The 20,104-nt window shown below is 42.8% G+C and overlaps 1 protein-coding gene across 1 annotated transcript in view; it reads right to left on the reverse strand.

The window, feature by feature from the left end:
- Positions 1 to 953: 953 nt before the first annotated feature.
- The window catches only part of LOC113136443 (alpha-2-macroglobulin-like), a 31,450-nt gene continuing 12,299 nt past the window's right edge, over positions 954 to 20,104 (reverse strand). Inside the window, exons 9-35 of the mRNA XM_026317286.1 lie at positions 16,040 to 16,157; positions 15,639 to 15,748; positions 15,392 to 15,559; positions 14,888 to 15,115; positions 14,570 to 14,630; positions 14,276 to 14,421; positions 12,250 to 12,399; positions 8,328 to 8,465; positions 8,125 to 8,215; positions 7,841 to 8,018; positions 6,929 to 7,154; positions 6,607 to 6,733; positions 6,341 to 6,462; positions 6,208 to 6,259; positions 5,338 to 5,421; positions 5,084 to 5,260; positions 4,855 to 4,930; positions 4,396 to 4,552; positions 4,203 to 4,277; positions 3,264 to 3,426; positions 2,995 to 3,182; positions 2,490 to 2,702; positions 1,857 to 1,978; positions 1,518 to 1,608; positions 1,338 to 1,406; positions 1,155 to 1,260; positions 954 to 1,056 (exon numbers count right to left, since the gene is read on the reverse strand). Of these exons, the coding sequence (XP_026173071.1) occupies positions 998 to 1,056; positions 1,155 to 1,260; positions 1,338 to 1,406; positions 1,518 to 1,608; positions 1,857 to 1,978; positions 2,490 to 2,702; positions 2,995 to 3,182; positions 3,264 to 3,426; positions 4,203 to 4,277; positions 4,396 to 4,552; positions 4,855 to 4,930; positions 5,084 to 5,260; positions 5,338 to 5,421; positions 6,208 to 6,259; positions 6,341 to 6,462; positions 6,607 to 6,733; positions 6,929 to 7,154; positions 7,841 to 8,018; positions 8,125 to 8,215; positions 8,328 to 8,465; positions 12,250 to 12,399; positions 14,276 to 14,421; positions 14,570 to 14,630; positions 14,888 to 15,115; positions 15,392 to 15,559; positions 15,639 to 15,748; positions 16,040 to 16,157 (3,495 nt within the window). The 3' untranslated portion in view covers positions 954 to 997. The remainder of the gene's footprint in view (positions 1,057 to 1,154; positions 1,261 to 1,337; positions 1,407 to 1,517; positions 1,609 to 1,856; positions 1,979 to 2,489; positions 2,703 to 2,994; positions 3,183 to 3,263; positions 3,427 to 4,202; positions 4,278 to 4,395; positions 4,553 to 4,854; positions 4,931 to 5,083; positions 5,261 to 5,337; positions 5,422 to 6,207; positions 6,260 to 6,340; positions 6,463 to 6,606; positions 6,734 to 6,928; positions 7,155 to 7,840; positions 8,019 to 8,124; positions 8,216 to 8,327; positions 8,466 to 12,249; positions 12,400 to 14,275; positions 14,422 to 14,569; positions 14,631 to 14,887; positions 15,116 to 15,391; positions 15,560 to 15,638; positions 15,749 to 16,039; positions 16,158 to 20,104) is intronic.

A 20,104-nucleotide genomic window follows, 5' to 3' on the forward strand; every position in this document is an offset into this window, starting at 1 on the left:
GGTATTGGTTTAGTATATCAAACATTTGTAGATTTTATTGTGACTGATGTCATGGGTGTGTATACACACACACACACACAAATTTCCTTTCTCACCCCTATGGGTGGTGTGTGTGTGTGTCTTCCTCAGTCTCAGGTCCTCTACCAGAGGCCTGGGAGTTTGAGGGTTCTTCACAGTATCTTAGCTGTTCCTAGCACTGCATCGTTCTGAACCGAGAGCTCTGATGTTGTTCCTGAGATCTGTTGGAGCCACTCTCCAAGTTTGGGTATATAAGATGTACATGTTTTCTAAAGGAGTTGATAATGTACTGTCGTCAGAGTTTCTGATATATCACTGGTAAGTAAGAAGTAATCTGGAGAGAACCATCTAATGCAGCACATCCTCTTGGATATTCCTTCAATTTAAAACATTTTGTTTTACAATATCATTTAATGGCATGAATTGCAGGATCTTAGAGTTGCACCTGTAATAAGTGGTTTTATTGAATCTCAAGAGGAGATATCAGTCCCACAGTAAACTGAGTCCATTGCCCTTTACCCAGTGTGGGATGTTTGATTTTATCATGAGAACAACTCTTGCCCTGATTACTATTGACAAAGTAAACAATTTCTCATAAGTAAACTTCTGTGGACTCAAACACTGCTGTTAGTTTAAAAACACAGTAAAGATTAAACACGTTTTAGTGGGATATTCATATTTTTATTGTCCATTACACATGAATACATGATAATTTGCCAACTGTCCAAACGTCACTCTTTAAGCTGTAAAAGAAAAACAGACCTTACTGGACAGTAAATTACAGGTATAGGCTCCATATGTAATACATAAATGACATGATTAATGTTCACTGTTCTTTAACAATCTCTTGAATCATCAGCTGATTTCCAAAATGTTACACATATTGTAAAACAGATACATTTAAGATTTTGTAGCTGGGTCAAAATGCTGTTGGTTTGTTGCTTTAATTACTTGTGAAAAGTGTTGTGGTGTTCCTGTATTACTGTGGACTGTTACCTGCAGCACAACGGAAGCTGTATTCTGTCTCAGCCCTGTCACCTGAGGAGGAAAACAAATAAATCAGACTTTCCTCTAGTTAAACTTTTTCACATTTAGTTAGTGTGGGCTGTCTATGGAGGTCTGAGTATCTGTCTTACTTGGCTGGTAGTAGTCATAGATCTTGACCACAGCTGGCTTCAGTTTCTCCACTGAGAGCTCCTGTATGAGCTCTAACTGGTGGTCAACTGGTACATTCTTTGTTAACTGTGGGGTGGAGGAAACAACATTAATAAGTAATCTGGAGAGAACCATCTAATGATTCCCCACTGTAAATTCCTCACCTCAGTCAGGTACACCACAACATGATCTTCTATTTGCTCAACACGATCCACCAGCAGGGCACCTTTGAGCTGTGAGGAGACAATATTTAGCTGGGTTATAATTATTGTTCTCTTAAGATCGAAGACAGACTCTTTCCAACAATATTCTTTTTCCAGGTGAAAGTTTCTGTGTTATCTCACCCTCTTTAAGGACTCTGGGTCTGGGACAAACCCAGAGAGCATTTTGATATCCAGGATCACCATGTTTGTACTTGTCTGCTTTCCACTATATCTGCAATGGAACCACAAATATGTCACGTTACTTTGTGAGAGTTCACTCAGCTCTTCATAGTTCTACTGACTGTATGCATACAGTCAGTGGCAGGGTTTCATTTACAGTTAGGATGTCTGAACTGAGCAAACATTTCACACATTTCCATCCACCAACAGTCACTTCATACACTCTGATGGCTGCAGAGGATTGTTTGTCTAAAATTACAGCTTTCTTCTCTCATGCTGATTTGCTTGTTGATTCCTTACAGGGATTGTAGCTTCAGAGTGAGTTTGGGTCTGTGAGATTTGGTGCAGTCAACTTCTGGTGTGACCTCCACACTGAGAGTGGTGACATCAGTAGGAGTTGGGATGTTATAGTGAAGAGAAATCTGGAACACAGGAAAACATGTAAAGTTTAATATTAAGAAAAAATAATAATGTCCTCTACTCAGTTGTGTTCAAACTTATGACCTCTCACAATATAGGTTGTTGACTGGCTGATAGGGAGGCATTTACATGAGATGTAATATTTCCAGGATCATCATTAAGATTATATTGCAATCACCATCATTAAACATCTGAAGGAATATCAATGATTATTTTACATTGCACATAAATGAGAAACAGTGGAATGTGCTGCATTTTTTTACTCTGTAAAAGATTGAAGTTTAATGAAATATAAATATATTTACAAATTTCTCTATTCATGTCACAGCATCCCAGTCAACAATCAGTATTCCATAATAGCGAAAATAGTAAGATATTACATTTTATTTGAATAGTAACTTGTCATTAAATATATAAAATAGAGACAAATAAGGGAATTGTTATATTAGCACTGTTGGTGGTGGTGTACATATATGAAAAGCAGAAAGAGGAAGAGATCTGTCGACGACTGACCTGCATTGAAACACATGCGGTGCACTTCACCTCCAGGCTGTACTTTCCTGTCAGGTCCTGTAGCATCTTCTCCTGGTAGAGCAGCTTGTTGTTCTGGTTGACATCAAATGTCAGCTGGCCACTGGGAGACTGGACTGTCACTGTGCTTGAACCCTCTGGACTGAACACTAGAGTGGAGTAGAGAGCCAGAGCCTGGAGGGCCACCACTGTGTCCTACAATGGACACACACAATACAAATCGTACTGTACCTGTATTTCATAAAAAAAGTAAACACTGTTTTTTACATACAGCAGCTCATCTGGTCATCCTCAGCTGGGCTTCTTACCTTACCTATCATCTATTTCCAGTATAATTAACCAATAGTGATTTGGTTCAGTATGTATACCTAAATTATATTATTTTATCTGCCACAAAGATGCAATTCATTGTATTTGTATTTGTGCCAGAGAAGAATCCTCTATGTTAAATTCAGTGTCTAACTGTATGCAGCTGTCTGGGCTGTACCTGTGTAGAGGAGAAGCCTCCATAATGGTTCTGCTGGCTTGTCAACCACCTAATGATGTGGGAGGCATAGCCCAGGTCTTCATTTGAAGGAGAGGCACTGAGTTTGGCCAGCAGCACATAGGAACTGATCTCCACAGACAGAGAGGCTGATGTTTCTGTTGCTGTCTGAGACCAGTGGAGAAATCCTCCTAAAACGGACAAACAGGCACAATATAACTTATATTCACAATAATGAAAGGAGGATAATTTCCTTCAGGAGGATGAATCACCTTCTTTTATTCCAGCTATGTCTAGGTGCTGCAGAAGTTGAGCACGGGTCTCCATGTCTCCTGCCAGGGTGAAGACGTACGCCAGCAGAGCTGTAGTGTAGGTGTTGCTGAAGTCAGTGACTGACTGCTTGAGGCAGGACAGGCTCTTGTTCATGACAGGATCCTTTAAGAGATTAAAAGTGAACAATGGATGAATTGATTGATTTGGCACTAGCTTTATGCCGGATGCCGTCCTTGACACAAATCCTCTCATTTTTACTCAGGCTTGGGACACTAATATATTGGTTTGTACAATGTCAGTGGCTGAGTCTGATGGCACCTGGTCTTCCAAGGCAGTCTCCCATCCAAGTACTAACCAGGCCCAAACCAAGTCTAAGTTTTCATATGGAAAATCAAAGTAAAATTAATAAACAAAATAATAACCTTTATTTAATAAAAATAGTTAAATGTTCTAAAAATGGCAAATTTTCACCTGTATTTTCTACATAAAGGTTCTATGTACAGAGTACACAATTGTTTTCCATCTAACAGTTCACAGTAAAACTTCCATTATCTATATCCGCATATTCATAATTAAGGTCATGGGGATCTGCTGGAATATATCCCAGCTCTCTTTGGGTGAAAGGCAGGGGTACACCCTGGACAGGTCACCAGTCCAACAGGGCTACATAGAGACAAACAACCACACATACACATTCATTAAGATTCACACACATGTGGGCAATTTAGAGTCACCAGTCAACGTCACATACAAGTTTTTGGACTCGGGGAGGAAACCGGAGTACCCACACAAGCACAGGGAGAACCTGCAAACTCCACAGAGAAAGGAGCTTAATGGGTTGCGAACCCGGGCCCTTCTTGCTGTGAGGCAACAGTGACCACTGACACACCGTCACAGTAAAACAGCATAATATAATTGTTAGAGCAGATTGTACTCACATTCACAGGCATTTTCATCTCCAAGAACACAGCAGTGATGTAAGCACTGAGTGTCACTTCATCAGACACACCACCCTGTGGAGAGGAAGTGTCAGTCAGACATGATCAACAGTGTGAAAATAAACATGTATAACCTTCTTCACTATGAATTATCATTGTTTTCATCTAAACTGCAAACGATCTGTCATTTTACCTTCATTCTGTTGTGAAATAGTTTTCCTGACATTACAAAACAGCCAGTTTCTTGTTGCTGTTGCAGCAGCCAGGTCTTAGACTCTTCAATCTTTTTTGGGTCGATGTAGATGAAAGACTGGGCTTTGGTAAAACATCTCAGCACAAAAGCAGTCAGCCTGAGGAAAAGCAGAACAAGCTTTGACATTAACCAAGAAAATAAGACATAGTGATGTATTAGTTTAGCACCTGGCTGATGTTACTGTGAAGAACATGTGTTGTAACAGGAAATAATGTGAACTATAATGATATTGTCCATTCTACACTGTAGAACATTCTACAGTGAAATCCCATCATCTACTCTCACCTAAGTATATTTGTTTTTTCTTAAGGCACACTGTAAACTGTATGACAGGATAAATATAACACACTTTGTACATGTAATTATTTTGTTTGGATGATTGATCTGTAATTCTCTCACCAAGTGTTCCCTGCCCCTGATCCAAATGTGCTGTAAGCACCATCAGCATGTTTGTAGTTCAGCTCTCTCTGGTAGCCTGTATAACATTGAAATGCACTTAATAGAGTGTTACAAATTCAGCACACATCAGCAGATTTGAAGGATTATGATGATATGGACATTACAGATGAGAGATTTCCATATCTTACATGCCAGAGTTTTTGTATGTGGGAAATAATAACAGACTCACCACTGGTGAGGAAGGTGGTGGCCTTCTCCTTGATGGCTGGGGTCAGCTGCTGTGTGTTTGTCAGGTACTCGAGGATGTAGATGTTGGGGGCCAGGAGCGCCATGTTCTGCTCCCCGCATCCATATGGCATCTGCAGCAGTCCATCCAAGTTTTTCAGGGCTCTTCCCAGAATGTCACCTGCACAATTACATTTTAATTATACGTTAAAGAATACGTTTGGTTAAAGCAAATCAATTTGCTTTAAATTTGTTTACCCAGGACTGATACTGAAGCACGAGCAGATCCAAGAATCACATTCTCTGGAAGTTGTATGTGTGTTTCCTCTGTCAAAGCTTCTCCTGTGTACAGACAGAAGATAATCACCTTACAGAGAGAAACTGAAGTACAAGTCAGTACTAAAACTGAGCTGTCAGTGACATTCAACCAATGGTCAGTGGACAATGAAAATGTAAATGATCTCAGTCTAGTAAATTATTATTTAGTAAATTCTTTTTATTTGATTAATTCTTCCATTAGATTATTAATTCCTATTCATGTACTCTGCTGGACACTTCTGCACTTGGTTATGTCTCCAGGTGTGTCACCTTGAGACAAGGTGTGTCAAGTCAAAACTACACCTGAATACAAAGCACATGTGCAGTCCTTAACTATCCAAGTGCTACAATACTGGGGAGATGGAAGCACATCATGATTCAAATTCTACCTGCTTCCATGTACCACACATCCCACCCACTAAGTTTCTTCTTTGCTCCACTTTCCTACCTCATCCACCAACCTTTGCCTGAATCTAAATCTCTTGTACAACCAGTTTTCTCCTGTCAGCTGCTAACACTCAGACGAAACCCACTCTGTCCATGCCGTACCCGTGTCACAACATCCTTGTGTCTACAGTGTTTAAGTGCTGCCTGAACAGCACCACTTCCTCTTACTGGTTCCAATTCCTCCATGTTTATGCTCACATCAACAATCAGCATCATCTCCAGTCTTACTATTGAACAGTTTGTTCATAAACTTGGTACAATTGCTCTAAACCCCATATGAAAGCTATTGTTATGCAAGCAGTGAACATTTGAAAGCTCCTTTTTAAAAATGTTCCACAGATGTCTGATGTGATCTATACTGACCTTTTGGACAGAGCAGCCAGTTGTAAGTCTTTTCCATCTCACTTCCTTCAGCCTGGGAGAGAAAAATAGGGAAAAAATTTGTATACAATACTGTTCATAGGCAAACTTTGCCATTTCTTTTTAATGTACTAACCTTCACAATAAGAGATTTTGTGACCACATCAATACGACCTCTCTCTGGCACGCTCACAATCTCATTGTCACATGAAGCTTGAGATGCTACAGCCTCAGCAGTTACAGACACATTCACCGTCCCTAAAAAACAAGATCAGATGTTAGGTCTTGCAAATCATTTTGTTTATATTATTTTATCACTATATTTATATTTGTGTTGGGAAAACATGAAGTTCATTCACCATAAACATTTTACACCAGTGTGGCAGAAAGTTTGATCCTCACCTAAGGTTGATGGGGTCATGGTCCAGCTGAGGGTCTTGCGCTCACTGCCACACAGACAGGATGTGTACTGGTCACCAGAGAGGGGGGTGAGGGTGTAGTCTAAAGAGGGTGCAGGTGTCACAGTGACCTGTTCAAGAGATGACAATATATTTTACATCTGGCAAATAGAAACAACTGTTAATTGTTCACCATCATGAATTGTGAAGACACTATCATGTGAAAAAAATGGCCTGGATTTTCATTTGAAATATTTAATAAAACACTGTCACAAGTTGTTATGACCAGAAAGAGAGATGTGGGGTCATGTGAAAACATTGTTTACCATAATGCAGCTTGTCAGGTAGTTGAAGGTGGTTGCCTTCAGTTCAAAGTGCTCCCCCCGGATGATGGAGTAGGGCAGGGTGAGCTCAAGGAAGAAGGGCTGGAAGACGGTGATTTCTTTACGAGGAGCCAAACCAAAGCCCTGAGGGGACAAACAGAAAGCCTCGGTCTCCCAGGTGGTGATGGTGTCAGGGACAGTGAGGGACACATCCTTCGTTCCAGACTCTCTGGATTAGCAGATACAGACAAACACATTCTGTGTGAGAGGGTAAAACATACTGTAATTCATTAAACAAAAACAGCATGCACAGATGATTGCGCGGCCTCCGAAATTAGACGTGGCTTATATCACTACATGTCTCTCTCGCCTCTGTAAAAGTTGTCTCTCTTGCATGTGTTTTCGTTGTTGCAGCGTATCGCTTTTCCATGGGTTTTGGCCGTTGCGGCGCGTTTGCCCTTATCGGCCACCGTACAAAACCCTCTTTGGTTTCTTCCCTGGCTCTGCCATGGAGTTGGTTTTGATAATTCCCAGTTAGCTTGTTTCATCTTATCATCTCTTATCATCTCTATCAGCTGTTGGCTAACTCCAGTCTATGAGTAAAATGTGTGATATATGTTGTAAAACAGGTTGCATTCTTCCGCTGACAGCAGATGGGCAGTGCTGAGTGATCCTACCCCATCATGAAACTTGCATAGTGCTGTTGGTAGAATTTGTCTAGTTAAGGTCGTTCTACCACTGAAATTCTTTTAAAAAACATTATTTTAAGTTAAAAAACTACATAGTGTCGCTTTAAAACAAACACATGCAGGAGCCGTATTGTTAAAGAACTTTGTTTATTGTTTCTTTTCAAACCAATCATGTGACTTTTTATTCATCTCATTATCAACAAATACCTTTTCAATAGAAACTCACCCAACTTCCACCAGGTCCCATATCCAAGTCTCAGGGAAGAAAGTGCGGACTGTCAGTACTGGCGCTGCTGGTGGAACAGCATCCTCAAGAACAAATGCTTGAGGAGCAGGAGCACCTGCCAGTCCAATTCTATTTCGTGCGTACATATTAGGAACCACATTAGGCCTAAAACCAACACCTGAAATGAAACCAGAAAACACTGAAACAGAAATGGAGGACAGCAGAAACACTGAACTGTACAATGTTTTACATAAGCGCTATTTATAAATTAAAAAATAAATTACCATAAACGCCTGGGTAGTACATTGTTCCTTTGTACTGGAGACATGAAGGTATCTGAATAACCAGGTTTGTTGCCATCTTCAGTCCTATATTCTAGATTATCCAACAACATTCAAACATCACTGTAAAGCTTTTACATGTAAATCAACATAAACTTTTTTACTATATTTTATTATATATTACGTATGAATTCTGTAAGATGTACCTGAAAAACTGCATGAGTGTCATCATGTCCAGGATATGGCAAAATGTATCTTTTTGGTCTCATTTTCAAGCATTCTGTAGGATCACGAACCTCATGTGGAATATAGGTTATTTTCCTGACAGGCAGCAAGTTAAATATCTGCAAAGGAAAAATAGGTACAAACATAAAATGCATCTTGTTCTATGATGATTTGGATTCAACTCCTACTCTTCTTATCTTAAGAAGTGGACATAAAGTGTATCTGTCTCAAAACTGTCTGTCTCTATCTCAAAACAGTGCCTTTATCTATAAGATAGAGGCATAAGCGTTGCATAGGGCCGGGTGATATGACCAAACATATTTAATTCCAATTTTTTCCTCAGTGTTATGGGAAACATATGATTTTAATTGATTTTTACATAAACTCAAGACCATACATGTTTCAAAAATATAATATATGCTGTTCCCATGTAATGAGAGCCCTATGTATATATTATCAAAGGAAAAAAATCACAAGCAAGTATATTATATATTACTGTAAATATTGTAATCACTGTAAAGATTAACACTTGGAATTGCTGTGCAAAGAGCAGCATTTGAAATCATCACTACACATAAATATTTTTGAGAAAATAATACTCCACTTGTGGGCAATGACTGGAGAAGCATTGTGGAACAGATTCCACTCAATGACCACAGTACAAGTAGAGAGGAGAGTTAGGTCTGGGCAATAAGGTCTGTCCAAAAATTCATCACATTCGTTTTCGCATAGTCAGAACGGTCAGCATTTATATTTGCTTTTTAATTTACATGTGGATTTACAATGAATGAACCTTCTTCTTCTACATGGCTTTTATGTGCAACAGATTGCAAAACAAGTTAGCAAAATTAACATGTTCACAAAATAATACATTAGGTAATAATAAGGATAATGATTAATTATTATTCAATAGACTCCTTATGAGGAAAACAGCAAGGACCATGACGTCGCCCAGTACGGTGAACCCGGGGCCACACCATGAAGACAGGCCTAGGCTCGGGGCCCGTTGGCAAGCTCCTGGCGGCTGGGTCTTCCCAACTCCTGGAGAGGGGCTGGCATCTCTGGAGTTACTCATCCCTACTCTGGAGTTGCTCATGGTGAGAGGCGGCGAGCTGGTGTGGGCTTTTTCATAGCTCCTCAGCTCAGCCGCCACGTGTTGGAGTTTTCCCCCCTGAATGAAAGACAACACCACCACCAACGACCCGGGTCCAGGACAGGTCTCTCATTGTTGTCTCGGCCTATGGGTGCAAAGTACCCAGACGTTTTGGAGTCTCTTGGGAGGGTGCTGAAAGTTGCTCCTACTGGGAACTCCATAATTCCGTTGGGGAACTTCAATGCTCACATGGGCAGTGACATTGAAACCTGGAGGGGAGTGACTGGGAGGAACAGCCTCCACGATCTGAACCTGAGTGGTGTTCTGTTGATGGACTTCTGTGCTAGTCACAGTTTGTCCATAACGAACATCATGTTCAAGCACAAGGGTGTCCATCAGTGCACATGGCACCCGGACACCCTAGGTCGGAGGTTGATGATCGACTTTGTAGTCATGTCATCTGACCTTCGGCTGTATGTCTTGGACACTCGGGTGAAGAGAAGGGCAAAGCTGTCAACTGATCACCACCTGGTGATGAGTTGGATCCGCTGGCGGAGGAGGAAGCGGGACAGACGTGGCAGGCCCAAACGTACTGTGACGGTCTGTTGGGAATGTTTGGCCGAACCCTCTGTCAGAGAGGTCCTCCCACCTCCAAGAGAACTTCAACCAGATCCCGAGGAAGGCTGGGGACATTGAGTCCGAATGGACCATGTTTTCCACTTCCATTGTCAACATGGCGGCTAGGAGCTGTGACTGTAAGGTCTCGGGTGCCTGTTTTGGTGGCAATTCCCGAACCTGTTGGTGGACACTGGAGTTAAGGGATGCTGTCAAGCTGAAGAAGGAGTCCTACCGTGCTTGGATGGCTTGTGAGACTCCCAAGGCAGCTGACGGGTACTGCAGGGCCAAGCATACTGCAGCCCAGGTGGTGACGGCGGCAAAAACTCGGGTATGGGAGGAGTTTGGTGAGGCCATGGAGAAGGACTACTGGTCGGCCCCGAAAAGATTCTGGCAAACCGCTCGGCGCCTCAGGAGGGGGAAGCAGTACTCTGCCAACACTGTTTACAGTGGAGGTGGGGAGCTGCTAACCTCGACTGGGGATATTGTTGGAAGGTGGAATGAATACTTCGAGGATCTCCTTAACCCCGCCAACACATCTTCCATAAAGGAAGCAGGGGCTGGGGATTCAGAGGCTGATCCATCCATCACCCAAGCCGAGGTCACTGAGGTAGTTCAACAGCTCCTCTGTGGCAAAGCACCGGGGGTAGATGAGATCTGCCCTGAGTACCTCAAGTCTCTGGATATTGTTGGGCTGTCATGGCTGACACGCCTGTGCAACATCGCGTGGCAGACTGGGGTGGTGGTCCCTCTTTTTAAGAAAGGGGACCGGAGCGTGTGTTCCAACTACAGAAGGATCACACTCCTCAGCCTCCCTGGGAAGGTCTATGCCAGCGTGCTGGAGAGGAGGATTCGGCCAGTGGTCGAACCTCAGATCCAGGAGGAACAATGCGGGTTCCGTCCCGGTCGTGGAACACTGGACCAGCTCTATATACTCTTGAGGGTGCTTGAGGGCTCATGGGAGTTTGCCCAACCAGTTCACATGTGCTTTGTGGACTTGGAGAAGGCATTCGACCGGGTCCCTCGCGAGATCCTGTGGGAGGAGCTCCAGGAGTATGGGGTCTGGGGCCCTTTGCTAAGGGATATCCAATCTCTGTACAAACGGAGCAGGTGCTTGGTTCGCATTCCTGGCAGTAAGTCAGATCTGTTCCCAGTGCACGTTTGACTCCAGCAGGGCTGCCCTTTGTCACCAGTTCTGTTCATTATTTTTATGGACAGAATTTCTAGGCGCAGCCAGGGGCCAGAGGGAGTCCAGTTCGGGGACAACAGGATCTCATCTCTGCTCTTTGTGGATGATGTTGTCCTGTTGGCTCCATCGGGCCAGGACCTCTAGCGTGCATTGGGGCGGTTTGCAACCGAGTGTGAAGCAGCTGGGATGAGAATCAGCACCTCCACTCAACCAGAAAAATGTGGCTTGCCATCTCCAGGCCAGGGGAGAGATCCTGCCTCAGGTGGAGGAGTTTAAGTATCTTGGGCTCTTGATCACAAGTGAGGGAAGGACGGAACGCGAGATTGACAGACGGATCGGGACATCGGCAGCAGTAATGCTGTCGGTGTAGCACACGTTGTGGTGAAGAAGGATCTTGATTTACTGGTCAGTCTACGTTCCTACTCTCACCTATGGTCATGACCGAAAGGACAAGATCTTGGATACAAGCGGCTGAAATGAGCTTCCTTTGCAGGGTGGCCGGGCGCTCCCTTAGAGATAGGGTGAGGAGCTCGGTCACCCGGGAGGAGCTCGGAGTAGAGCTGCTGCTCCTCCACACTGAGAGGAGTCAGCTGAGGTGGCTCGAACATCTGTTCCGGATGCCTCCTGGGCGCCTGCTTGGGGAGGTGTTCTGGAAAAAGGAAGTCTGGGTATCCCTGCTTAGGCTACTGCCCCCGCGACCCAGCCTACTTTGGAGTGAGAGAAATCAGTGCTGAAAATTAAGTTATGTGCAAAAAAAAAAGCAAAAAAAAACAAAACATCAAAATACCATTGTTGTGGAGAAGCACAAATTCTGTGGTGACCCCACTTTCTTGGGCCACAGGTGATGTGCTAAAATGTTGATATGAAGCATTAATTCCTGATGTGCACAACCAACACTCCTAAGAAATGAAGGATATGATGCACATGGGACTATGCAGTTAAAAATCAAGTTGATCTGCAGCTTAAAGGTGGCATGCATCTACTTGTGTGTGATTCCAGATGTTACCTTGTCTGCATCCAGACTCTTGCCTGGCTCTTTAATGAGGACACTCTGGTCGACTGCGCTCACACCACACAGAGAGTCTGGCTCAGCTGTCACCTGCATGGTGGTCTCCTCTCCCGGGACAGCTGAGGATGGAGAAAACTCCAACGACACCTGACACACACAGGGTTACACCCACATTAAAGGTACAAAATAAGAGACACCTATTCTTTACACACAATAAATGACAATACAGATTCATTCTTTAGTATGGATGCAGGCAGCTGCTGTCACGGGGTGTGGGTGGTGTGGTGAGAAGGTGGAGAGGTGAGGACCCAAATGCAGGACAACTGAGGCGTTTATTCTTTCCCGGGATTTCCAGGACAAACACAAACCACAAAACCAAAAACCGAATGAAATGGTAACTTGAAAGACCGAGTGAAACGGTCACTACACAAACACAAATACTACAAGGGGCATCCACAGTATCCAACTAGAACAATAACTAATGCTTCGGCAGCGAACAAAGGAAGAGGGGAGGTATAAATAGAGGAAACACAAAAGGTAATCAAACACAGGTGAAACTAATAAACACAGATAACTAACAAAGCTGCCAGGGACCAGAACACAGGGAAAAGGAAGTCTTAACAAAATAAGAGTCCTCTGGCAGGAAGTTCCAAGGGGACTCATGACAGCTGCGGTCTTGCACACACTTCTCTATATTTATGCTCAGTGATTAACTTGTATAGATATCTTCCATGGTGCATGTGCACTAGAAAAGATTATTTTGATCTCCTGACAGCAAGTAAAAGAGCTCTTTGTTTGCTGTATTAGTATAACAACAGAATAACAACAAAAAATAAAAAAGTATGGGTAGAAATGCAGAATGTGAATTAGTGGTGCAACAGGTCACAAAAATCATGGTTCAGATCACATTACGTTTTTTGAGTCACGGATAGAACAATTTAGCAGGCAGCAAAATTTCTGTAGCAGGCAGCAAAAAAGGGAAGGAGACAAATGTAATTTGCTTTCGAATTATTACAGGAAGAGTACAGCAAAGACCTTTTGGCTTTAACAAAAATATCCAATAGACCCTATGATTTTAATAAAAAGTAATTACAGTAGTAAGTGGAGTAATTACTGTTCAGACAGACAGACTGACTGGTCACTAACCTTTGGCTTCATCCATACCCCACAGACTGTGACAATATATGTGTGTTATGTGTACTTAAACAAACTTTCTTTGCCACAGGGAACACAAACAAGCTCTAACAGGGTTTCAGAGGTGAAGTTACTGTGGTTGCTCCCCCGGTCATAACTTCCTTTTGAGGAGTGATAAAGTCAGAGCATATATGCCAAAACTCAACACCTATTCTACATTTCTTTTCCCTGTGTACTGTCGAGGCAGATGGCTACCCAAACTGAGCCTGGTTCTGCTGGAGGTTGTTTCTTTCGTTAAAGGAAGTTTTCCCTCTCCCCTGTCGCCAGGTGCTTGCTCCTAAGGGTTTTGTTGGGTTTTTTTTATTTGTTTGTTTTTTTGTTTTTTTTTTTGTAAAGTGCCTTGAGATGATTTGTATTGTGAATTGGCGCTATACAAATAAAATTGAGTTGAATTGAATTGAATTGAATGTGCAGACTGAACCTATCTTCAATTTTTGCCTCCGAGCTTCATAACATGTGTTTAAGAAGCTACAGTAAAATTGACCATACCTGTGTAGAGTGTACATGCATATCATTGTACAGTTCAGGTTAATGTCATTCATGATACATGTAGGGTGGTATTTATCAGTTGTACATTTTTTTAAATCAGTAAAGGTCTAAATAGTGACCGTATGTAACATGAACTAATATACACTGACAAGTGCAGTTTGTGCCACATGTCTTCTTCCAATACTTTCCAATTCTTTTCCTCTCCACTGTCGCCAAGTGCTTGCTCATAAGGGAATTTTTGGGTTTTTAGTTTTAGTTTTTGTAAAGTGCTTTGAGATGATTTGTATTGTGATTTGGTGCTATACAAATAAAATTGAATTGAATTGAATTGAATACTGACCTTGTGACTGAAGCATTTCTCAGTGGAGAAGTCGGCACTTTTGGCAATCACAGTCTCACTGGGGAGAACCGCATAAGCCACAACCTGGACAAGTGGTGCCATCTCTGGAGATACTTTCAACTTAAAGGACAACTCACCCTCAGTCACTGAAACAATAAACCAACTCTAAGGAACAACATTCACCATTCACAAGCCTCCACATAAAAAACAGCAGTTATTTGGCCATGCTGCTTTGAACAGAAATGTAAAGATATCACTCCATGACGTCATGATTAAAGCCAGTCTTTGCCCCACCTGTTTTAATGTTTTCAATTTGTTTAAATCCTTGCAGAACAATAGCTCCTCTGGACAGAACCTGAGGAATTGGAGAGGAAATGACATAAAAAAAATGACTACTGATACAGTAAAACCCTTCAACAGCAGATGACACTATCTGGTTGCTCATGTTCTTTTACAGCTGATGAAGTTATTAAAATACCTAAAGCCATATTCTGAACAAAACTTTCTTGTAATACTACCATGACATCTGCACTCTGTGAATCATCTCAAGCTATCTTTATGTCATCAAATTAGCCAGGGTTTAAGATGTGAAACAGGTCACCTGCCACTCACCAGATACATCACATCCACAGAGCCCTGGGCCTCTCCAACTATAGTGTACTGGATGAAGATTTCCTCTTCTTTGTCACAGGAAAGTGGTTTATCCTTATTCTTCACCTGCAGGCTGCTGACTGTTTTAACATCAGGAGAAAACTGTTGGACTGCAGATACTGTGTGATCTTGAGTCTCATAGTAGGGAACTCTGTAACCAGGGTATCCCAGTGTTGATTTGTTGCTAATCTAGATTATACAGAAGAAACATTACAAATTAGATCATGGTGGTTGAAGTAGTAGAAGACATTGCAAAGTGAGCTCAGCTTTTATAAACAAGGCAAATAATGAGGTGTAGAAACACAAAATAGAATCAAACTATTCCAACGTGGTCACTAGCTGATATGGAGACGCCTTGTCCAGTTGCAGCATCCAGAGAAAAGATTTCAGGCAGTGATTTCATCTTCATGAGAATGTTTGATGTGACTGACAAATGTTGGTGTACAGGTTGTAGTTCTTACTTACATGGAGGTGGATGTTCCCGGTACGGTCACCTGTGCTAATTGAAAAAGCAGCAACACCATCGCTGTCAGTTGTGAGATTCTGTAGCAGACGAGCTGAGTACACTTCCCCCTCAAACAGGTGGACTGGCATGTCAGCAATGGGTGTATTATTGTGAAAAACTGCTTTAACCTGTTGGAAACAGTCATTTTAGTAACTATTCTCATTGTTTCAGCTGTACTGTGAAGTGAAGACAACATTGTGCACTTACTTTTCCCTCCACATTTGATCCTTGTTCATACACACTGGGTGTGTCAATAAAGGACAGCTTTCCAAGAACATATGAAATCCTTATTTTCTTCTCTTGTGCCTGTGAAATACCTATATGAGAACGTTTCCATGTTACTACAATATGTAAACCTCTTCTCCTTTCAGCTGCTCCCTTCAGGGGTCACCACAGCGAATCATCTGCCTCCATTTAACCCTATCCTCTGTATCCTTCTCACCCACACCAACTATCCTCATGTCCTCCTTCACTACATTCAAGAATCTCCTCTTTGGTCTTCCACTAGGCCTCCTTCCTGGCAGCTCTAACCTCAGCATCCTTTTACCAATGTTACTACAATATGTAAACCATCTCTAAATTTAAATATAATATACAATACAACTTGCCTGTCCCCTCCTCTTCCATGTTGACCTTGATATTAAGTGCATCTTCTAGCACCTTTTGATCAATCTTTGTGAAAGTTGACATCATGAAGGTAAAAGTGGCACAGCCTTTCTTGTCCATCTAGAATGTACAATAGAGCAACATAACATATAAGTAGTATGTCAATTTAGAAATATCACTGAAATTTTAAACATAAAAATATTTCAGACTGCCTGACACTGATTCAGCTTTCTCAGTGTTTGGAGTTCAAGTGTCATGTTGTGTTCAGACCAATTCAGACGTTAAAATTCATATGCGTTTTTTAGAGCAACAGACATGATGTGGTCATTTCTAAAAGATAGATACTTTATAGTGTTAATATAAAGGGGTATATAGGCCTGAAGATAGAGGACACCTGAACAAACACGTGGGGTCTTTTCTAATATGACCCCAATAAAACCCCTTTTTGTCAAGCTATATAAACCTGAATTCTGCAGAGAAAAGACAGAGATTTCTGTAAGTCTTCTCTCCACACGCATGTGATTAAACCTGAGATGATTCATCACACTTGTGTTTGTTCTTGAGAATAACCTAAACGAAAATCCAGTGTCTGTTATATTTTGAAGAAATTGAAGGATTTTCATTCATGTGTACATATAACATGTAGGATAAATTTTGATTGATGAGGGCAAAATTATGAGTTCTTACAAATAACATGAAGATGTCTTCAAATATGTCCAGCCTTGAAAAATGCTTCTGGCGGAATGCTGCTATATGAGTAACCCCAGGGAAAAGGGTTATATGGTGAGGATGTGGGACCTGTGGAAACTTCAAAACTCACCCCACCACTAAGGAGCAGTATTGTATATAGAGAAGGAGGTTGGAGGCAAAAATAAGAGCAACACAGAGAGAAGTTAGCCAACTATCAGGACTGAAGAGCTGGGTAAGAAGTACAACAAGCTGTCCATACCTAAGGCCGTGGAGACTGCCATGCAGCAATTCACAGCCCTGACCACACACCTGAAGAGGTACACCAGAGAAATAGAAGCAAGGAGAATAAATAGTGTGTTCTTCACTGGACCATCTAAAGTGTACTCTCAGTGGTAGAGTAGTAACATGAGAGCAGACCCACCAAGGCTGGAGACTGAACAATACTGGAAAAACATATAGGAGAAGGAGGCATCACATAACACCAATGCCCAGTGGCTGGCAGACCTGAGAGCAGCCACAGCAACCTCCCTGAATAGGACCCAGAAACCATCACAATGGCAGATATCCAAGAAAGGGTCTCAAGCATGAAGAACTGGAAAGCACCGGGGCCTGACATGATCTACACCTATTGGCTAAAGAAGCTAACTGCACTCCATGAGCGCCTGGCAGCTCAAATGAACCAGCTGCTATTGGATGGGACTCACCCAGAGTGGCTAAATGAAGGCAGGACAGTCCTGATCCTGAAGGACCCCCAAAAGGGAGTAGTCCCATTCAACTACCATCCAATAACCTGCTTCTGCACAACATGGAAGCTCCTGTCAGGCATCATAGCGGCTAAGATGAGTAAGCATATGGCTTAATACATGACCGGGGCCCAGAAAGGAATGGGTAAGGACACCAGGGGAGCAAAACATCAACTACTGGTAGATAAGCAGTCACTAGAGACTGTAAGACCAGACAGACCAATCTGAGCACCCCCTAGATTGAATACAAGAAAGTCTACAACTCAATGCCTCACAAAGGGATCCTGGAATGCTTGAAGCTATACAACAGCAATAGGACTCAAAGGACCTTCATCAGGAACTCAGTGGGGCTGTGGAAGACAACCCTATTGGCCAACCTCAAGCCAATTGCACAAGTCTCCATCAAGTGCGACATCTACCAAGGAGATGCTCTGTCCCCGTTGCTGTTCCCCACAGGCCTGAACCCCCTGTTGTGTATTATCTCGGAAAACTAAGGCATGAATATAGTAAATGCTGTAATATATTTTGTAGATAAACCCAGTGTTAAGAATTAACCAAAGGAACCCAGGATGACCTGTGAATTTAGTGACCTTGCACGATTGACAGAATATATGCAATGTGGAACATGCCTTGGAGCACCGGTTGCTCATTGCAGAGATAGGTGCTCTATACATTTAAGAATACTGTTAACAGGCCATTGACCAAGAAGGAAATAAATGAAACGTGTAGGGTAAATTACACCCGGCCCCGAGAGGAGGAGTTGGGCATGGGGTGATCCCCCGGCGCTTTTAAAAAAGGAATCATGTATAGGTAAGACACAAATATGTTTAAAGAAAAGGAAATAATGGTGGAAAAAGGGCATGTTAATAAAATGAAAGAAGGTGGTTGTTAGAATAAGGGCATTGTAAATTGCTAACTGTGTTATGAGAATTGTCATTTTGTAGACAGATTTATGTAAAGGGTGTAACCAGGCATGTCATAGTTGAGGAAACCCAGGTTTTCTGTGCAAATCACCAAGACATGTAAATGTATGGATGTGAACTCTGTATGAACTCTGAAGTTAACCTATGTTTCAACTTTCCCCTGTTGTGTAAAGTGAGACGGTGCCTGGAACCCATGTAACCACCTCCAGATATAAATTAAAGTGTTCTGAGCGGGCTCGGGGCTGCAGCCGGAGATAAGCAATAAGTTTGCATCTCCTAACAGTCACGAGCTCAACCTAGAACAAAGAAAAGAAAGTCTCTGTTTAAATGTTTGATTAGAACCAACAGTGGTCATCAGATACCCTGCTGGCATAGTAAGCTGGCCAAAAGAGGAGATAGAGGCCACTGATGTCAAGACAAGGAAGCTCCTCACAATGCATGGAGGGTTTCACCTCAAATCCAACGTCCTGAGACTGTACACTAAGAGGAAGGAAGAAGGCCGAGTACTGGTGAGTGGCAGAGCCACCATCCAAGATGAAACAGGAAAGATACATGAGTACATCAGGAAGACAGCCCCGAGCGATGGAATACTTAGTGAATATCTCAGACAACAGAATCCCGAAGAGGGAGAGGCGCAAGAACCATCATGGCAGGACAAACCACTGCACGGTTTGTACCTACCAGTGGATGGAAAATGACAGCACAGAGGCACTAATCATAGCAGCACAAGAACCGGCCCTGAGCACAAGATCAATAGTGGCTGGGGTCTAGGTAGAGGGCATCTTTGGGGTCCAAACACACAATCCAGCACACAACAGCTGGAACCTCCGCAGGCGGTTACCAAGACTAAGTGAAGTACTCTCTGAAAGTCTACTAGAAGATGTGAATGCAGCATTACAAACAATCCCCACTGTGACCATCACCGAGACCAACAAGCTGATATACACCACGGCAACAGTGATCTTTGAGATGCTTGGCCACAAAATACATTCCACCACCAAGGAGCACCAGGGGAGCAAAACATCAACTACTGGTGGATAAAGCGGTCACTCGAGACTGTAAGACCAGGCAGATCAGACCTGAACCCCCTCAGCCAGATCATCGATAAGACGGGCTTCGGATACCGACTGCGAAATGGGGCAACCATCAGCCACCTCCTGTACATGGATGACATCAAGCTGTATGCCAGGACTGAGCGAGACATCGACTCACTGATCCACACCACCAGGATATACAGCAACGACACTGGAATGTCATTCGGACTGGACAAGTGTGGTCGAATGATAACAAAGAGAGGGAAGGTTGTCAGGACTGAAGGAGTTGAACTCCCAGAAAGCAGCATAGCGGATGTTGAGGGGAGCTACAAGTACCTTGGAATCCCACAGGCAAATGGGAACCAAGAAGAAGCCGCAAGGAAAGCAGCCACAGCCAAATACCTACAGAGAGTAAGGCAAGTCCAAAGAAGTCAGATAAATGGGAAGAACAAGGTCCAAGCCATCAACACCTACGCCCTGCCAATCATCAGATACCCCGCTGGCATAATAAGCTGGCCAAAAGAGGACACAGAAGCCACTGATGTCAAGACAAGGAAGCTCTTCACAATGCATGGAGGACTTCACCCCAAATCCAGCATCCTGAGACTGTACGCTAAGAGGAAGGAAGGAGGCTGGGGACTGGTGAGCGTCAGAGCCAGATGAAACAGCCAAGATCC

This window comes from Mastacembelus armatus, chromosome 13, assembly GCF_900324485.2.
Source record: "Mastacembelus armatus chromosome 13, fMasArm1.2, whole genome shotgun sequence".
In the NCBI taxonomy this organism is placed as follows: Eukaryota; Metazoa; Chordata; class Actinopteri; order Synbranchiformes; family Mastacembelidae; genus Mastacembelus; species Mastacembelus armatus.